The 18,962-nt window shown below is 42.2% G+C and overlaps 1 protein-coding gene across 1 annotated transcript in view; it reads right to left on the bottom strand.

Moving 5' to 3' along the window:
- The window catches only part of RAPGEF5 (Rap guanine nucleotide exchange factor 5), a 221,336-nt gene that overhangs the window by 175,792 nt on the left and 26,582 nt on the right, over window positions 1-18,962 (bottom strand). Inside the window, exons 2-5 of the mRNA XM_084858588.1 lie at window positions 8,521-8,571; window positions 8,098-8,204; window positions 4,211-4,332; window positions 901-1,081 (exon numbers count right to left, since the gene is read on the bottom strand). Coding sequence (XP_084714714.1) covers window positions 901-1,081; window positions 4,211-4,332; window positions 8,098-8,204; window positions 8,521-8,571 — 461 coding nt within the window. The remainder of the gene's footprint in view (window positions 1-900; window positions 1,082-4,210; window positions 4,333-8,097; window positions 8,205-8,520; window positions 8,572-18,962) is intronic.

Genomic DNA, 18,962 nt, shown 5'->3' with positions numbered 1-18,962 from the left:
AGGCAACAGCCCCCTTGGTAATTATATATAATCCAGGGGTGCACAACCTACGTGCCATAAGTGGCCCCCAAGGCCTTATGTATGGACCCCCATGAGAACCCACACCAAATCCCCCCCCCACTGCTTCTGCCATTCTGCCAGGAAGACAACAGATCAAACAAAGTAGTTTGCATTTCAGGGGTTTAAGGATTAGACTCCACCTTGCCTTTGGGCTGCACTCATTGGCTGGAGAAGCCTGGTATACAACATTCTCTGATGACTAGGGGTTGACTGTGGGTGGTGTTGGAGAAAGGACCTGTCATGGCAAAGCTGAACAAAGTGCTACTATCTGTGCTGCCATCCATCAGGGCACCCAAGGCCAGGAACAGGTCCATAAGGATGAGTGTGTCTTCTCCTTTGGTACACAGGTATGTGAGAGAGCCAGGTACTGGAGGGGAATGTGTTGTTGCCACAGATTCTGACCACCTGGGCTCCCAGGAGGATAGTAGTGTAGCTCATGTGAAGTGAGCTTGTGATTACTGGACTTGTAATCTTTTCAAGGCCTACATCCCCTTCAAACCCACTAGTAAGGAGCCAAAGGAGCACGACAAGAACCAATATATTTAATGGCACAGTCGTGTGTGTGGTTTGTTTTGTTTTGTTTTTTAAATGCTTTGCTTGTTGGGGATTGTAATTCTACAGGGATGCATTATAAGTGTGTGGAAAGCCACATGGCAGCTATTGCAATCTTTTTGACTTCAGGATGCATATGTTTATATGTGTGTGCGCATGTACATGCATGTGTGGCCCCCCAAATCAGGATCACATGAAGCCCTTGGGATAAAAAAAGGTTATGGACCCCTGATATAATTCATATACTGCAGATCATTAAGCAAGAGTAGTTACAGAAAACATACTTACAGATTGCATGTATTAATCCTTGGAGGAATAACAGGCACTAGCTGCAGTAAAAGTTTCACACCATTTTTCCATCCATCTTCTCCTTCATATTCACAGAATATGTGAAGATGTGAATACATACACTTATCAGCTGAGAATTGGTAGAGAACGTACTTGTCTTGAAAATAAATCTGTCTATCCACTGTTGAAAAAGAAGAAAAAATAATCAATGAATCTTAGAAAGTTTTTTTTAACAGCTTGCCACAAAATCAAAAGATGCAGTCGAAGTAAGTGTTTAGAAATTCCTCAAGTAATTTCACTTCAGTGTATAACTGAGGGCCAGTTCAGACAATACACAACTGCATTTTCTTCATAAGATCTGTTTTGCATACAGGTCACATACAGAACCATGCTATGAACTGGACTGTACATGGATTACAGACAGGAGCAGCCATTTCCACTATTCGCACAGTTGAAAAAGGTGTGAAGTTGGATAAAGTGGCTCTTCATATTGTTCATACATATTGGTGGAGAGCAAAGTTCCACCACTATTTTTAATGTGTCTCCTCACTGAGCGCTTTGCCTGAAAACCATTTCCATTTTGTCTGAATGTAGTCGAACATGATCTAGCTACTGACTGTGGCTGAAAAGAATCTAGCTGCATCACATATACTAGCTGCAAGTTCCCCTGTAACCTCCAGTAATGAGGACTGAAAGAGGAAGCCCTTCAAGCTATTCACGTCCAGAGATCCCAGAGCATTAAGCCAGATCTGTCTCACATTCTAATCCATTCAGGACTCATTGTATCACCTACTAATCAGTCATCAGAGATCTTTAAATCTCAGTCTTGCCAAGATGGTCCATTTTTTGAGGTCAAGCTCATTCTTCCCATTTCCACATGAGCTTGCAATTTAACAAAACAAAATCAATACAAAAATGCATGTATGCGTTTTTGGTGATGTATGTATTAATGTACACATTTTTAAATGTATGCATTTTTTGGACACATGCACCTACTGACTAAAGTGTGCACCTTGTGTGCACCTTAGAAATGTATGCATTTTTCTTTGCACGTGTGCACATATTGTCAAATGCATCACAAGCTCAGAAGTGTACTGACTGCAAACCGCATTCCAGTCCAGGAGATGCAAATTGGATAAATACATTTTTTAAAAAGTTGACCAAGCAAATTTTTCACACATCCCTAATCAGCAATAGGATGTACATTACCTCACAGATGTGTCTTTTGTTAAGCAATGCTTTTGTTTGCATTTACATGGAGATCTCCCCTTTAGGACTACCAACCTCCAGGTACAATCGGCTGTAAATGCACAAGTCTATAAATCCCTTTGCATTTCAAGACTTCCCGGAGTTCCATTCCCTTCCATGAGGATTCCTTCACTGAAATCTCCCATATTTCCTTTCTCTCTGCAGGGTTCATTGGAGCATTGCTCCCCTTTCTGTTCCACACAATCCCCTCTTCAGTGAGGGTTGACAGCTTCCTTGGATCACCACTACTCCCTGGGAACTAGACAGAACATAAGAGATCAGTAATAACTGTCTCTGTCCTCATTTTTAAATTTTCTTACTCCATTTCCTCCAAATTATATTGTAACTTCCCCTCCCTCTTTCCCCTCCGCCAAGGCCAGAATTCATGCTATGCAATCAAAACTCAAACCTCCCTCAAACCTCTCCTCTGCTTTTTCCTCTCTTGTGAGATGCCTTCACCAGTCAATCATAGTTAACCCTTTTATTATTTGTAACAACGATTGTTGAGTTATGTTTCATTACTAAATCTTTCATTTTCTGCAAAGCTCTGATCTCATCTCCACTAACTCCTTGTGGATATCTTACAAGGGCACCCTGGTCCCCAGGCTAAGCAATCCCAGTTACACACACTCAGTTGTCTGCATTTTCTTTAGGAGACGGCAGCCAGTCCTCCAGAGCATAATAAAGCTGGGGTCACATCAGGAAATGGTTCCCTTAACACACATTGAAGCTAAATTCTTCTGTCATTCATGGATATGTTAAGACAAGTGTCCCAAGCAAGCATGGTAACATGCAACATCAAAAATGCCAATGCAAGCAGTTACCAAAAAGAACAACTGCTTTAGCATGGTTGGAACTACATAATACGCAATTGCACACAAACAGCTTGCTGTTGGAGCAGCCATCATAAATTGAATTCTAAAGCAGCTACCATACTGCAAAGGGTATGTACAAATCAGGCTACAGTCAGCTGGAGAGACTCAGAGTGCTTTAAATGTTAGCCCAAGGAAATGGAAACTTATGTAGAAGCAACATGAAGCCTTAAAGAATGGAGCGGACACAATCATAACAATGAAAGAAATTTAAACAGGTCATTCTGAGACGTCTGGGGACAAGACATTTGCCAGAAGGGAGAACCAACATGAAAAGAATTACAGTCTAAATGAGAGATGATCGGGGGTTCAGTAATAAATGGAAAAGGACCACAGTTTGTCAAGAAGGAAGGGGAAGCAGGACTTGGTAATAAACTGGATATTGAGAGATGATTGTGAGTGTGGGAGATAGTGACAGGAGAGAAGATGTGAAGATAAAGCATGCTCCTTAGCAAAGCCATCCTTCAATGCATTTGCCTGATCTCTTCTGATCTCGGAAGCTAAGCAGGGTCAGCCCTGGTTAGTACTTGGATGGGAGACTGCTTGGGAATCAGGCTTCCTGCAATGAGCAGGGGGTTGGACTCGATGGTCTTGTAGGCCCCTTCCAACCCTATGATTCTATGAATTTATCCATGACTTATTTATCAATAAAGTGCTATCAGTATGCATGACACCTTAGAATACAAGAGGACAGCTACCTGCCCTGAAAAGCTTACAATCTAAAATCTGACACAAGGGGAGCAACAGAGGAAGGTGATGAAAGAGGATGTGGAGGTAAACAGGGGAATAATATGTGATTCTTCAGTAAAATATTATTTTTCCATATACTAAAAATACCATAATCATATGGTGAACTAGTGATCTTTCTGTTCCCCAGTAGCTAGCCACTGGTTAAGAACAGAACAGGGGCAGAAAACCATTACATTCTGGAAACTGGCAAGTGTTTCCATAGGCAAAAATATCTAGTAAATCTCTCATCATAATTATTCAGGATATGAAAGATCACATGCGAAACAAAAATATACAGCAATGAAGCACTGTGAGAGCCCAGTTTCATTACAAGAGATATTGGGGGTTTTCCGTTCTTCCTTTGTAAGCATCATAAATCTAATGCTCAGAGAAAGACAAGGAGAGCAAAGGAAATTGAAAACCTTCCTAGAACAGGTTCGACTTGCTTTCATAAAACTGACCTGATAACACAATTCCCATATTCAGTAGGAGCTGCCATACACCAGCTGCTGTAGATCTGCTCTTAATGAAAGGACAGCGCTTTAAAAGCCAGTCCACGAGTTCAGAACCAATGCAGCTTCTCCTAACAAAACAAAACAAAAAGGACAGAAGTAAAAAAGATTGAGGCTGTAATTCTAACCACATTTACATGGGAATAAGTTGTAGTGCAGTGGTGGAGCTTACTTGTGAATAAACTTCTGATTTTGATGTACACCACATGAAACAATACAATCAGAGCAATCTCTAAACTCAATGGAAATTTAGAGCACAATGTTAAATCTTGATGCCACAACAGCCATATTCAGGTATTCTAAATTAGAATAGGGTAAACACGCAAGGAGAGAGGTGCTCCAACTCCACAACTGCCCCTTGTCATGTTTCGTTACCCTCTATTTATGGAAGGGGACAGTCTGAAGAGGATACCCTGCTCTATCCATGGGGGCTCTCCAATGATCCAGAGGCTCTCCTCTTCAGATTGTTGCCCTCCACAAGCAGAGGGTGACAAAACATGATGAGGAGAAAGGAAGGGCAGAAGTGCTCCCTCCCCATGAATTTTTAACCTATTCAGGTTTTGAACATTCTTTCAAGACTTGTGAAATATATTCTGAATGAACTGTAAAAAATTCTGGCAGCTACATTTTGCCTTAACAATGGTTTTTGGAATGAATTCAAAGGCACCACCATATAATGAAGTAATCCAAACAAGATATTACCAGAGCATGGATAACCATGGCCAGTCTATCCCTATCAAGAGGGCTGTCTTCACGAGCGATTTAGTGCAAAGTTAGAGCAGTCTGAGCTCCTTCACAACACATGCCATCATCACCAATCTGCTACCAATCAGTCGCTTCCCTCTTGAAAAGCCGCATTTTCTGAAACTCCTTTTACTCTTTTTTTTACTGAAAGCGGCTCCCTGGTAGTTTTACCACAGCGTGCCACGTCCCCCTGCATTAAATCCTGGGCGTGCCTCCGTGACCTGGCAGTGATGTAGTCAAGGGGGTGGGATGCCCCATTGCCTCGTTTCTCCAATGGAAGTAGTTTTTCCTATTGAGAAAATCCTCAGGAGCGCAGCAGCGACCCCTCTCATTACCACAATAGCAGGGACACTCATTCACCTTAGGTAGCCTGCTTTTAATCTTTAACATACCCCCCTTCTGTGCATGTTTACTCAGAAGTAAGAAATAAATCTTGCTCCCCTGCAGTGAAAGGGTTAAAGGCTAATTTTAGTAACTTGCCCTAAAGCGCTCTTTCACTTCTCCTTGCTCTCTTAAATCGCTACTGCGATGTTGTGCTTCTTTGATGTTCTGTAGTTTCTCTGATGTAAAGTCGTTTCTCCGTTGTTATGTAAAATCCCTTCTCCACTTTATCGCAGTAACGATCTTTCAGGTTTATGGGAGCTTCTCATCGTGAGCAGGGAGAAGGAGAAATGGAGAAGCAGGGGTTGGAAGCAATAGGCAAATGTGCACACATCGGGAAAAATGGAGTGGGAGCAATAACTCCATGGCAGATTGCTAGAATGCAGCAAAATTGGGGTGGGGGAAAGCTCGTAGAGGGAGCCTTCAGATGCTGCACTGGAGAACTGGGGATTTTGGCTTCTTCAGGGAAATCTGCACACATGGGGAAAATTAGTTGCTCTCCATTCATAATAATGTAATAGCAGCAGGGAGCCTGGACAGAGATGGAAAACAAGTCTCTCTCATTGGTTCAGCAGCCCCTTCCAGTTTGATGACATTCAGTTCTACTCCCACCACCCCACCTGGAAGTATGTTCCTTTCAAGCACTGTGTGACCCCTGAAAACCAGATTTTAAAGGTGACACTCAGCTTATCTTGCTTTGTGTGTCCCTGATGGACCAAAACTGATTCCATGAAAATCCAGGTAATACTTCAACACGCTTCTCATTCCATTGTTTGAAGATCCCCCCAAGGACATGTCATAGCTGGTGCACATAGCACTTGGCCCTTAAGTGACAATAACACAAGAAAGGAGCAGGTGTATTCACCTTTCCATCACATCCGATTAAATCTGATGCTGGTGTTCCAAGTACAAGATTAACCCTTCAGTTCAACAGCTTTCATGCAGTCCATCAACCATTTCCTTCTCCTTTGGAAGATTCTATGTGTCAACTTCTTCATTATCTCCAGATGGAATAAGTAATTTCTTCAGGTTAAACTTCTGTTGGCCTTTCTAGGCTGGTTTATAACTTGAGTTCTTCAGAATTAACTTGAGAATTCTTTCCTCTTCCTTCATCTATTTAATTTCTCCCATCTTTGAAATCTGGCTGTGGCATTAACCACCATCCTTCTTACTAGCAGATGTGTGGGCAATAAAAAGGACATATTTCACCACCATGCAAATGTATGGGACATTTCCACAGGCAGCAACCACCTCCTAAAATACTGTATATGAAAAGCTTGATTCTTTCAGGAAACTCATGAAGAAATACACGGTTTAGACCTGAGGTAAGCAACATCTTTTCTGTCAAGGGCTGCATTCCCTTGCAAGTAATCTGTTGGGAGGCCACATGCTAGTGACGAGTGGGGCTGAAGACAGTGATGAACAGGACCAGACTCAAAAGTGGGTGGGTCACTCCTTTTTCCCTCTCTTTCTGCCACCCCTTTTCTCCCCTTCCCTCTTCCTTCCCACGCAGTGGGATACCAGGGAAGGAACAGATAGCTTTCGCCAGAGGTCTGAAATGATAGCATTCAAGAAGGCTTTTGAAATTAGGCCAAGGGCCATGTGAAATTTGCCTAGTCCTGGTTTAGATAATGTGAAGCAAATAAGTTTGGGGGGTACACTATACCAAAGAATTTCACAAGAATACTGGATTTTACAAGAATATTGAATTTTACACGTTTCGTAAGTATAGTCTGATCTCTGAATGGATCAGAGTCCTGCAGGTAGAAAATCACAACCTTTCAGTCTTTTCTTTTTATTAGGATTCATTATACCTCTGTGGAATTGAGAAGTCACAACATTACTTTTCAGTTTGACAAAATAATGAATCTGCATACTATTTTAAAACCAATAATTCATATAATGGAATGATGTGAGGGGTTAATTCTTGGAATTACTTGCTATGAAAGAGGAAGGCCAATTTACTGTGTATGCTTAGGTAGCCATCTTTAATTTTGTTCTCAAATACTGTGAATTACTCCTAGAAACACTGTGCAAGAAACACAAACCAAATGCTATAAACGAAGACAAATGTTTAATAATAGCATGTATATCAAAATATAAGATCCACTTGTTCAAGCCACAAACACTGCTATACTGCCTCCCTGAGGGCACTTTCTTATGATCGTTTTTCCTGTTCGTTGACTTCTATTATATTATGCAATAAAAATGCATTTTTGAAGTTCTGTAATATATCACTGACTGACACAAGAAAGCCCCTTCCATCTTTAGTAAAGTGAGTTTTTTTCAGGAAATGAGATAAACTCAAATATAATGTACTTACCACTTGGAAATATGCACATAGATAAAACAGAATACATTTAACCAGTCCATAAGTCTTAATAATTTTTCCCTGAAATAGCACAGCACACAAAAAGTGATACAACATAAAGTATAAATAAAAATTAATACTCAAGACACTCAATTAGGTAGCCCTGATTACATGGATACTTCCATCAGGATCCTTGGCGTGGGAAAAAGGATAGCGGCAGATTAAGAGCAATTCAGAAACTTGCTGGATTAAGGAGGGAAAGTTGTGCTCCTGGTTCCAGAAAGAAATCTGCCACTGCAGATATGCTCGGTCGCAAATTTAGCTTCGCAAATGCGAGCGAGGGAGGGAGGAATAGCAAAGAGGAAACTATGTTTTGTTAAAACAAGGAAAACACGGTTACCTGCAAAGTCCCATCAGAGACATTCTGTCTTTCATCAGATCAGAAGCCTGTAGAACGAAAACATTCCTGAGTGCTCTTCCAGCACATGAGGCACCCTCTCCATAAATCTAAAGGAAATTGGGCAAACCATAAATTATGCAAGCATACAAGGTTATAGCATTAGTACTACATAAAAGTTACAGAACACAGCTAACAAGTACAAGCATGATTTTACTGAGCTATGTGCATTTGAATATGAAATTCCTTATCAGCTAAATTGAAAACTATTTACATTAGAAAACTTTGACCCACATAGCTGTTATAAGCTGAAAGACAAACAAATGTGGCAGCATTAATGAATTCAGGCAGCATTAATGAAATAGCTCAAAAGAATGAAGGCACGAAACAGGAGTTGTTAAATAAGATTTTAAAAAATAAAAATACCTTGCTAGGAGGATTTTCCAGATATGGATTTGAAATCCTTCTGGACATAATCTGCAAGAAAAACATATTATAAACACTATTACTTAACAAAAGTACAAAGCATAATGAAGGTATTTGGGCAACTGAAGCCACATTTATTTTTCATCATGTATTCCTTTATTACAAGAGTTTATCCCTCCTGGCCCTCCCGCTGCCTTGGTTCGGGCAGAGGTTGGTCTTCCCTCCATTACAGCTTATATCCACTGTGCCTTGATTAATTACCGGAGAAGTCTAAAAGAATCTTCTGTCTGGGTTTTGCCTAAATTATGTTATGAACAGCTGTTAAATTGTAAATTCTGGAGCTCAAGATATTATAATTTACTACAATCTTATTTCACCTCAGTTGATGTATTTTCTACTCTGAATTCAAAAGACAGACTTCGTGAATGTATCTTTGGTCACAGTGTTTCCCTGGACACACAGGCTATTAATAATCCAAAATTTTCAAAATGGTACAGGTTTTACAAATTTGACCACCAAAGAGCCGCCTATTTGACAAAGCTTACTCTCCCAAAACTTAGGCAAGCTTTTACAGCTCTTTGTTTTCAAACTACACCAACAGCAATGATTGACGGCAGATATTCTCAAATTCCTCTGGCTCAATGTTTATGTATTTGGGATGCTCCAGAGACTGAAGATCTACCACATTATTTGCTCTCCTGCCCTTTATACTCTGAACCACAGTCTAAATTTCTGAGTTTTATTTTGTCTTATCCATACTGTAACACTGTTCCAGAGAAGATTTTCTATCTTTTGTCTGATACAGATCCCACCATAACTCACAAGGTCTCTCTCTTTGCTTTGGCAGCATCGAAAATTCATGCAAAGTTCATTTCTGACAATGCAGTTCACTGTTTTGGGGATGCCTTGGTTTAATGGTCTTTTAGCTGTTTTAATTCTCAGATCGTAATTATTCATTTAAATGTGGAAGCAGTATACCTTAAATGAATTTTAATGAATTCATAATATAATGAATATACTTTATTCATTAAATAATATGCTGTGAATACTTTTTAGTTTTAACCATTTTAGATTTTCTGATGTTGTATCTTCCCTAATATGTTTTAGTTGTTTACTTGTTTTGTATATGTAAATGGCCTATGGCCCACTACTAAATAAATAAATGGAACTACAACAGTTAATGACCCCAGCAGTTTTGAACCAAAGGATCCCCAAAGAGTACAAGTATTCTGAAAACTGTATAACTGTATAATAATTATTTTGAAACACAGTCTTGAGGTGTTCCCATTTCCCCAAGACAATGCTTGCACCTATTGTTAACTAACCTATAATTTGGCTTAGTAAGGGTGCAATCCTATGCAGATAGGCAGCCACCTCCGAACTCAGAGGTGACTGCCTATCCAATGCAGGACAGGAGAAGCACAGAGGGGATCATTCCCTCCGCGCTTCTCCTGCCCTGCATTTTCAGCTAGACAGGAAGTGGGGGAAGGTCGGTTCTCTGGGAACTGACCTCAGAGCACAGGCTCCGAGGTCGGTTCCCAGAAAACCAGATATCCTATGGCTGTCTAGCTGCTGACTAGCGGCCATAGGATTGCCCCCTAAATTATGTCTATATGTTTTTCCATTCTTCTCTCTTCCATTGCTTATTGTTTAAAAGAAATTAACTGTGTCGTATACAGTTTGGACACTGGTATTGGGATGGAAGGATAGATAAAGGGGGCGTATAGCTTTATGGGTGGGTTGAGCAAGAGAAGAATTAAATTCATTACAGACCAACAGTTTTGGAATACAAGTACTTTTACTGTACTGTTACATTTCAAAATAAACTGGATAATAAAAAGGGATGAATCTAGAATAGCAGCGACACTGTTGAAGTCACTCTTATTGTACATTGTTAGAAGAGTAAAGTGGGTCATGCGTTATCAGCTAAAATTTTAAGCAACATCAGTATCTCTCTTCAGGGGAAAAAAAACTCATTGGTAATTGTTAAACAGAGTGTGCTGAAATAGTACATTCTTCCCTACCCATATTATTTATTTACAACATTTGTATCCCTCTCCGCATCTAAACAGATTCTGGAGCTCTGAACAACAAGAGATAAAATTAACAAATGATAAAAAAGAATGAAATATGACATTAAAATTATTCATTAAAAAACAATAAAACCGAGGCTGGTTAACTAAGGAAGGCTTCCTGGAAATGAGCAGTTTTCAGGAGGCGACGAAAACAACCCAGTGTGTTGGTGCCTGCCTGACCTCCGGAAGCAGGGAGTTCCATAGACAGAGGGCCACCACATTAAAGGCTCTTCTCCAGGTGGACTCCAGTTGGTCCATAGGTCCATGTGGAACCACCAGGGACATGCCCTCTGATGACCTCAGTGATCGGGCAGGTTGGTAAGGGAGAAGGCACTCTCTCAGGTATCCTGGCCCCAAGTTGTTTAGGGCTGTGTACACTAGTACCAAAACCTTAAACCTGGCCCAGTAGCGAATAGGCAGCCAGTGCAGTTCCCTCAGCAAAAGAGCTGCATGCTGCAAAGAGGCAGGTCCCGTTAACAGCTGAGCTGCTGCATCCTACAGTAACTCCAGCTTCCGGAGCAGCCTTAAGGGCAGCCCCACATACAGCGCATTGCAGTAATTCAGCCTTGAGGTTACTAGTGCCTATACAGCTGTGGCTAAACTATCCCTGTCCAGGAGAGGCAGTAGCTGGCAAACCAGCTGAAGCTGGTAAAAGGCACTCCAAGCCTCAATGGCCACTTGGGCCTCTAGCAACAGTGATGGATCTAGGAGTACCCCCCAGACTATGAACCTGATCTTTCAGAGGGAGTGCAACCCCATCCAGAACAGGCAAAAAGCCTCTCTTCCAGACCCAGGAACCACTCACCCACAGTGCCACGGCAATTCCATCTTGCCAGGATTCAGTTTGTTTATTGGCCCTCATCCAGCCCATTATTGTGTCTAGGTATGATCCAGAACTTGCACAGCCTCACCTGATTCAGATATCACAAGGAGATAGAGCTGTGTGTCATCAGCATACTGATGGCACTTGGCTCCAAATCCCCTAATAACCACTCCCGGCAGCTTCATACAGATGTTAAACAACATTGGGGACAGGATGGTACCCTGCAGAACCCCATAGCTCAATTGCTAAGGAGCCAAGGAATAGTCACCCAATGTTACTCTGTGAAATCGCCCCCATAGGGAGGACTGGAACTACTGTAACACAGTGTCCCCGATACCCATCCCACAGGGTCAATCCAGGAGAATACCATGGTTGATGGTATCAAAAGCCTATATGCATATACAGCTACATATTGTATAACTGTTTTTAGGACAAAAGACACCACAAAATAGAGATGAACAGAACATTGCTTGATCTATTCTCTCTCCTCTTGTTTAGAATCATAGCATCATAGGGTTGGAAGGGGCCCACAAGACCATCGAGTCCAACCCCCTGCTCAGTACAGAAAGCCTGATTCCCAGGCAGACTCCCATCCAAGTACTAACCAGGGCTGACCCTGCTTAGCTTCCGAGATCAGGCGCATCCAGCCCTTTGCTCATTTAAGAGTGTGTGTGTGTGTGTGCGCGCACGCGCGTGTGTGTGTATCATTAAAAGTGTCACATTGCTTTAGAGCCCACTTACTCTAACATACATATCATTTAACACTGTATTCCTCTAGCAGCTTATATGCTAGTGCCGCTTTATCAATAAAAGAGCTGCAGATTTCATTTTTACTACACACACAAAATTTTACTACATGCACAAAATTTGTATTCTCCGAAATCCCAAGCAGACAAAAAAAAGTACGATCCTAAGTTAGACCTTGTTAGGCTGAGGCCCCATCTACACAAGCGTTTTACTCCGGGTCGGCTGCGAGTCGAGGTCCTTCAGGACATACAACACAGTTGCCACTTCACAGCTCGTCCATGGTTTTCTCCCAGAAAATGCGCATTTCCAAGGAGGTGTTTTGCTGCAATGTTTTTGGCTTGCTGCGGGTTTTCTGTGGTTGCAAGCTGTCTGTCCCTTCCCCAAACTGACTTCAGATTTTGTGGTGGGCATACTGTAAGCGTACATAGTGCTTGCATCACTCTGTGATGCCCCTTTACTCCCCCCATCCCTTCACAGCTGCACAATTAGAGTCACGGAGAGGCGTTTTCATTTATTTAATCACACTTTTGCACATTTTTGCAGCTTCATACCTTCACAATAGTTGCTTTGGAGTGAGTGCCCAAGGACCAGGGGAGTCTCGGGGGAGCAGAAGGTCCAGGACCAACTTCGCTCCAGTCACCATTTCGGAGTGATTGGTAGGCACATACCTCCCACGCCTTGGTGAGTGTGAAGTATCACAAGAGTCTCAGGCTCAGGAACTGCCAAAACAGTTGGCATGAAAATGAAGGAACACAGATCACCCACATTTTACTTAACAAGGGACAAACAGACACAACCCCTAAAGTACAAAACAGCCACTAAAACCCGAAGTGTCACACTCCCACACTCACGTGCCTGCACAGCTGCGCATTAAAATATAATAGTAAAAAAAGGGGCACAGCGGAGTTTCCTGTTGGGGAAGTCCACAATAAATCATGAGTGTATCGCAGCGGAAGCTAATTCGCAGCTGCAATGCTGTACTGTTGCGATGGAGTGAAGGGTGAAAGCAGTGCCATGTAAATGGGGCCTGAGTTAAAAGTTGTATTATCAAATGGATGGGTGGGCCCAAGGGGGCTAATGTGAAATGCACACACCACTGCCATTGACTTCTGACATGGCTGGTTTATTTTTCTCTGGGCGAAAAGAGTAATCAAAATACAGGTGATGTGATGTGGGTTAGGAATGTACAGATTTTCTTAAACCTGTTCCATCTGTGTTTCACAGACTGTCAAGCAAGTATCTTTGATTCTGTCATCCGCTCATTGACATAATTGATTTTTTAAAACCAGAATTTCGTTCTACTTGCACTAATGTGAATTAGCACAAGTGTACATTAACGCTAATGCACACTTGCACAAATCCCCCCAAAAGTGAAAAACCGGTCCACAAGTCCATGTCACATGACTCAGAAAAAGCCAGTCCACTGCGAAATCTACAGATTCATAGAAATATGAACTCCTCTGAATCAGTTGTGGATTTCTCCAACATCCGTAAGTGTGGTCTAGCATTTACTTTACTTTCCTAGCTGTCATAGGGTGGCCATGTGTCTTCTTTTACAGAGTACAGCCCTCTATTTGAAGGCCTGCCAAAGGACAGTCCTCTATTTGATGGCATCCTCTATTTGAAGGGCTTTTCTGTCCAAGACTGGTTTAAAGATAAAGAACCATAAGCAGGGAGAGACTGGGGCCTTGCACTTGCCCATTATCAGTAGCTAGCACCTGAAGAGCAAACTGAGTAGGCAGGTCACAGTCTGTCCCACTATGGTAAGAGGAACTATATTTCTGTTGAAATTATAATTTCTAAATTTGCATTCATACAGATAAATTTACATATGCAAATTGTATCCTTTGGGGGGGGGCAAAGCATGTGGCCACCCTATCATTACTCATAACTCTGCTAGCATATGCTTAAATGGAGCTCCTAAACTGCACATCCCACTGTCCCAAAGGACTGGCCTTCATTAGGCTAATCGGGCTAAAGGTCTTGGTCTTCAGCCAGGTTCTTACCTCCTCCCAGTATACCGCCTCTCTGTTGCAGGGTCCAGAGAAAGATTTCCTCAACCCCCTTCAACACTTCTTTCCCTGCCTAAACCAGTTGCTCAGTGCAGATTTGGCTCTAACCTAGCCTGGCTTTAAAGGGAAGAACAGGACTTCAGTTCTAAGAAGCCCCTGCCACCATGACCAATGGTCAGGAATGTTAGGATTTGAAGTCCAAAACATCTGGAGATCTACTTTCTGCCCACCTTTCAAAGACTCTGCCCATGCAGAGTCCTGAAAGAAGCACTCACACCATCATTTTTCAAAGAATTTAATGAAAACCCTCCTATCATGACAGCGTTCACACACACCAGAGGTAAATAAAAGTTGTTAATATAGCCAACCATGTTGGTTATCTATACCAGATCAGCTTGAAATAGCATGGAAGTGTTCACAGTGCTAAGGAATAAATACTTTTGTCTGCTGGAACTTGGGTTGTTGCTGCCCTTTGCTCCTTTCTCTCACCTCTTTCAAGTGATCTTTCAAGCTCAGAGACCTGGAATTCCCATTAAGGAACATATACACCACAACGCTGATTTTAAAACTGGTTCAAAGTTCATTTGGAATATTTTTCAGTCAGCTCTCTACTCAATGAGCACTTGAGAAGACATATAAATAAAGTTTCCAGCTCCTTCCCCCCCACACACCCCCAATGAAACAATCCAAAAAACAACTAAAAGCAACACAATTACATATTTTCTACACCATTGTTGTTGTTGTTGTTGTTGTTCAGTTGTTAAGTCGTGTCCGACTCTTCGTGACCCCATGGACCATAGCACGCCAGGCCTTCCTGTCCTGCGCTATCTCCCGGAGCATGCTCAAGTTCATATTCATTGCATCCGTGATGCTATCTAGCCATCTCATCCTCTGCTGTCCTCTTCTCCTTTTGCCTTCAGTCTTCCCCAGCATCAGGGTCTTTTCCAGGGAGTTTTCTCTTCGCATTAGGTGGCCAAAATATTGGAGCTTCAGCTTCATTATCTGTCCTTCCAATGAGCACTCAGGGTTGATTTCCTTTAGGATGGACTGATTTGACCTCCTTGCAGTCCAGGGGACTCGTAAGAGTCTTCTCCAGCACCACAGTTCGAAAGGATCAATTCTTTGGCGCTCAGCCTTCCTTATAGTCCAGCTCTCACAGCCATACATTACTACTGGGAAAACCATAGCTTTGATTAGACGGACCTTTGTCGGCAAGGTGATGTCTCTGCTTCTTACTATGCTGTCTAGGTTGGCCATAGCTTTCCTCCCAAGGAGCAAGCGTCTTTTAATTTCATGGCTACAGTCACCGTCTGCGGTGATCTTGGAGCCCAAGAAAGTAAAATCTGTCACTGCTTCCATTTCTTCCCCTTCTATATGCCAGGAAGTGATGGGGCCAGATGCCATGATCTTCGTTTTTTTAATGTTGAGTTTCAGACCAGCTTTTGCACTCTCCTCTTTCACCCTCAACAAGAGGCTCTTTAGATCCTCTTCACTTTCTGCCATTAGGGTGGTATCGTCTGCATATCGGAGGTTGTTGATAATTCTCCCGGCAATCTTAATTCCGACCTCTGATTCATCCAACCCGGCATTTCTCATGATGTACTCTGCATATAAGTTAAATAAGCAGGGTGACAATATGCAGCCTTGTCGTACTCCTTTCCCAATTTGGAACCAATCGGTTGTTCCATCTCTGGTTCTTACTGTTGCTTCTTGACCCTCGTACAGGTTTCTCAGGAGACAGGTAAGGTGGTCTGGTACTCCCATCTCTTTAAGAATTTGCCACAGTTTGTTGTGATCCACACAATCAAAGGCTTTAGCGTAGTCAATGAAGCAGAAATAGACATTTTTCTGGAATTCTCTTGCTTTCTCCATGATGCAGCGAATGTTGGCGATTTGATCTCTAGTTCCTCTGCCTCTTCTAAACCCAGCTTGTACTTCCGGTAGTTCTCGGTTCGCATACTGCTGAAGCCTAGCTTGTAGGATTTTGAGCATCACCTTGCTGGCATGTGAAATGAGCGCAATTGTGCGGTAGTTTGAACACTCTTTGGCATTGCCCTTCTTTGGAATTGGAATGTAAACTGACCTTTTCCAGTCTTGTGGCCACTGTTGAGTGTTCCAGATTTGTTGGCATATTGAATGCAGCACTTTAACAGCATCATCTTTTAGGATTTTAAATAGCTCGGCTGGAATACTGTCATCTCCGCTAGCTTTGTTGTTACTAATGCTTCCTAAGGCCCACTTGACTTCACTCTCGAGGATGTCCGGCTCAAGTTCAGTGACCGCACTATCATGGCTATCAGGGACATTAAGATCTTTCCTGTATAGTTCTTCTGTGTATTCTTGCCACCTCTTCTTAATCTCATCTGCTTCTGTTAGGTCCCTGCCTTCTTTGTCCTTTATCATGCCCGTCTTTGCACAAAACGTTCCCTTGAGATCTCCAATTTTCTTGAAGAGATCTCTAGTCTTTCCCATTCTGTTGTTTTCCTCGATTTCTTTGCATTGTTCATTTAAGAAGGCCTTCTTTTAAGCTTTTCGCTTCCCTTCTTTCGTGAGCTACTTGTAAAGCCTCATCAGACAGCCACTTGGCTTTCTTGCATTTCTTTTTCTTTGGGATGGATTTCGTTGCTGCCTCCTGAACAATGTTACGGACCTCCGTCCATAGTTCCTCAGGCACTCTGTCTATCAGGTCTAATCCCTGAAATCTATTCCTCACCTCCACTGTATATTCATAAGGGATATGATTTAGGTCATACCTGAACGGTTTAGTGGTTTTCCCTACGTTCTTCAATTTAAGCCGAAATTTTGCAAGAAGCAGCTCATGATCTGAGCCACAGTCAGCTCCAGGTCTTGTTTTTACTGACTGTATGGAGCTTCTCCATCTTTGGCTGCAAAGGACATAATCAATCTGATTTCGATATTGACCATCTGGTGACGTCCATGTGTAGAGTCGCCTCTTGTGCTGTTGGAAAAGAGTGTTTGCTATGATCAACGTGTTCTCTTGGCAAAACTCTATTAGCTTTTGTCCTGCTTCATTTTGTACACCAAGGCCATGCCTGCCTGTTATCCCAGTGATTTCTTGACTTCCTACTTTAGCATTCCAATCCCCTATGATGAAGAGGCCATCTTTTTTTGGTGTTTGTTCTAGAAGGTGTTGTAGGTCTTCATAGAACCAATCAACCTCAGCTTCTTCGGCCTCAGTGGTTGGGGCATAGACTTGAATTACTGTGATGTTGAATGGTTTGCCTTGGATTCGTACTGAGATCATTCTATCATTTTTAAGATTGTACCCCAGTACTGCTTTTCCCACCCTTTTGTTGACTATGAGTGCTACTCCATTTCTTCTAAGGGATTCTTGGCCACAACAGTAGATATGATGGTCACCTGAATTAAATTCGCCCATGCTTGTCCATTTTAGTTTGCTGATTCCCAAGAAGTCGATGTTCAATCTTGCCATCTCATGTTTGACCACCTCCAGCTTACCTTGATTCATTGATCTGACATTCCAGGTTCCTAAACAATATTGTTCTTTACAGCATCGGATTTTCTTTTCACCACCAGACACATCCACAGCTGAGTGTCCTTTCGGGTTTGGCCCAGCCACTTCACTCTTTCTGGCGCTACTTGGAAATACCTTCTGCTCTTCCCCAGTAGCATATTGGACACCTTCCGACCTGAGGGACTCATTTTCCGGCGTCATATCTTTTAGCCTTGTGATACGTTCCATGGGGTTTTCTTGGCAAGAATACCGGAGTGGGTTGCCATTTCCTTCTCCAGTGGACCACATTTTGTCAGAACTCTCTGCCATGACCTGTCCGTCTTGGGTGGCCCTGCACGGCATAGCTTATGGCTTCACTGAGTTACGCAAGCCCCTTCGCCACAACAAGGCAGTGATCCATGAAGGGGTTCTACACCATACTCAAGTCCAAAAGACTGTTTTAAATATGCCATCATCAATATCTGCTCACCAACTTTCAACAGCTTATAAGAGTTTGTTTTCTTCAAGCAGGCTTTGGCCAGATCTACACCTTGTGTCATATCATCACAATCCCATCATGGTAACACTATAGCCCTCTTACGTATTTATACTTCATAGGACAAACAGTGACAGCTGTTGCGGTATACTGGATAATGTGGAATAAAAAGCAGGAAATAATACTACAAAAGCGGTACGTCAAATGTATAATGTGCTACAACAGTTATCACTGCACTTCAGTACTGCTATAAAACAGTAGTGTAAATGTAGCCTCAGTTTCATGTGTAATATGGGCCATTTTAGAAAGGATGAACTTGAAGAAGCCACTATGAATATACTGTGATAATACTACAGCATTATTGCCACCTTAGAAGTATAGCTATGTGTGTACACATACGCACACGCGCGCGCGCGCACATACCTTCCCTTGCATATCTACAGTTCCTTTCCTGTTTTGTTTTGTTTTTTAATGGGATTAGGTACCTTGGCTATTTTGAGAGGAGGCTTTTTTCTTCCTCTTCACATTTTTAACATTCATTTTCCCTTACTTTCTTCATTTATCTGCAGTTTGTCTGTGCTCTCACCAATATAAAAAGACAATTTCTAACTAACTCTGTGAGAACGTAGCATACATCCCAATGAAATCTGTAGAATAACCATGGAAGCCACTGACAACACTCCCATGTAACAAGAATAGAGGGTTCAGTATGCCTCTATATGCCTGTTCAGAGGACATGAGCAAGAGGATGCTGTTGCACTCATGTCCTGCTTTTGGGCTTCCCATGGGCATCTGGTAGGCCACTGTGCAAACA

The sequence above is a fragment of the Heloderma suspectum genome, chromosome 5, assembly GCF_057233095.1.
Source record: "Heloderma suspectum isolate Gila_16-S chromosome 5, 16-S_ref, whole genome shotgun sequence".
Taxonomy (NCBI): Eukaryota; Metazoa; Chordata; class Lepidosauria; order Squamata; family Helodermatidae; genus Heloderma; species Heloderma suspectum.
The sequence above is the reverse complement of the archived record's forward strand: the minus strand, read 5'-3'. Positions and strand labels throughout refer to the sequence as shown.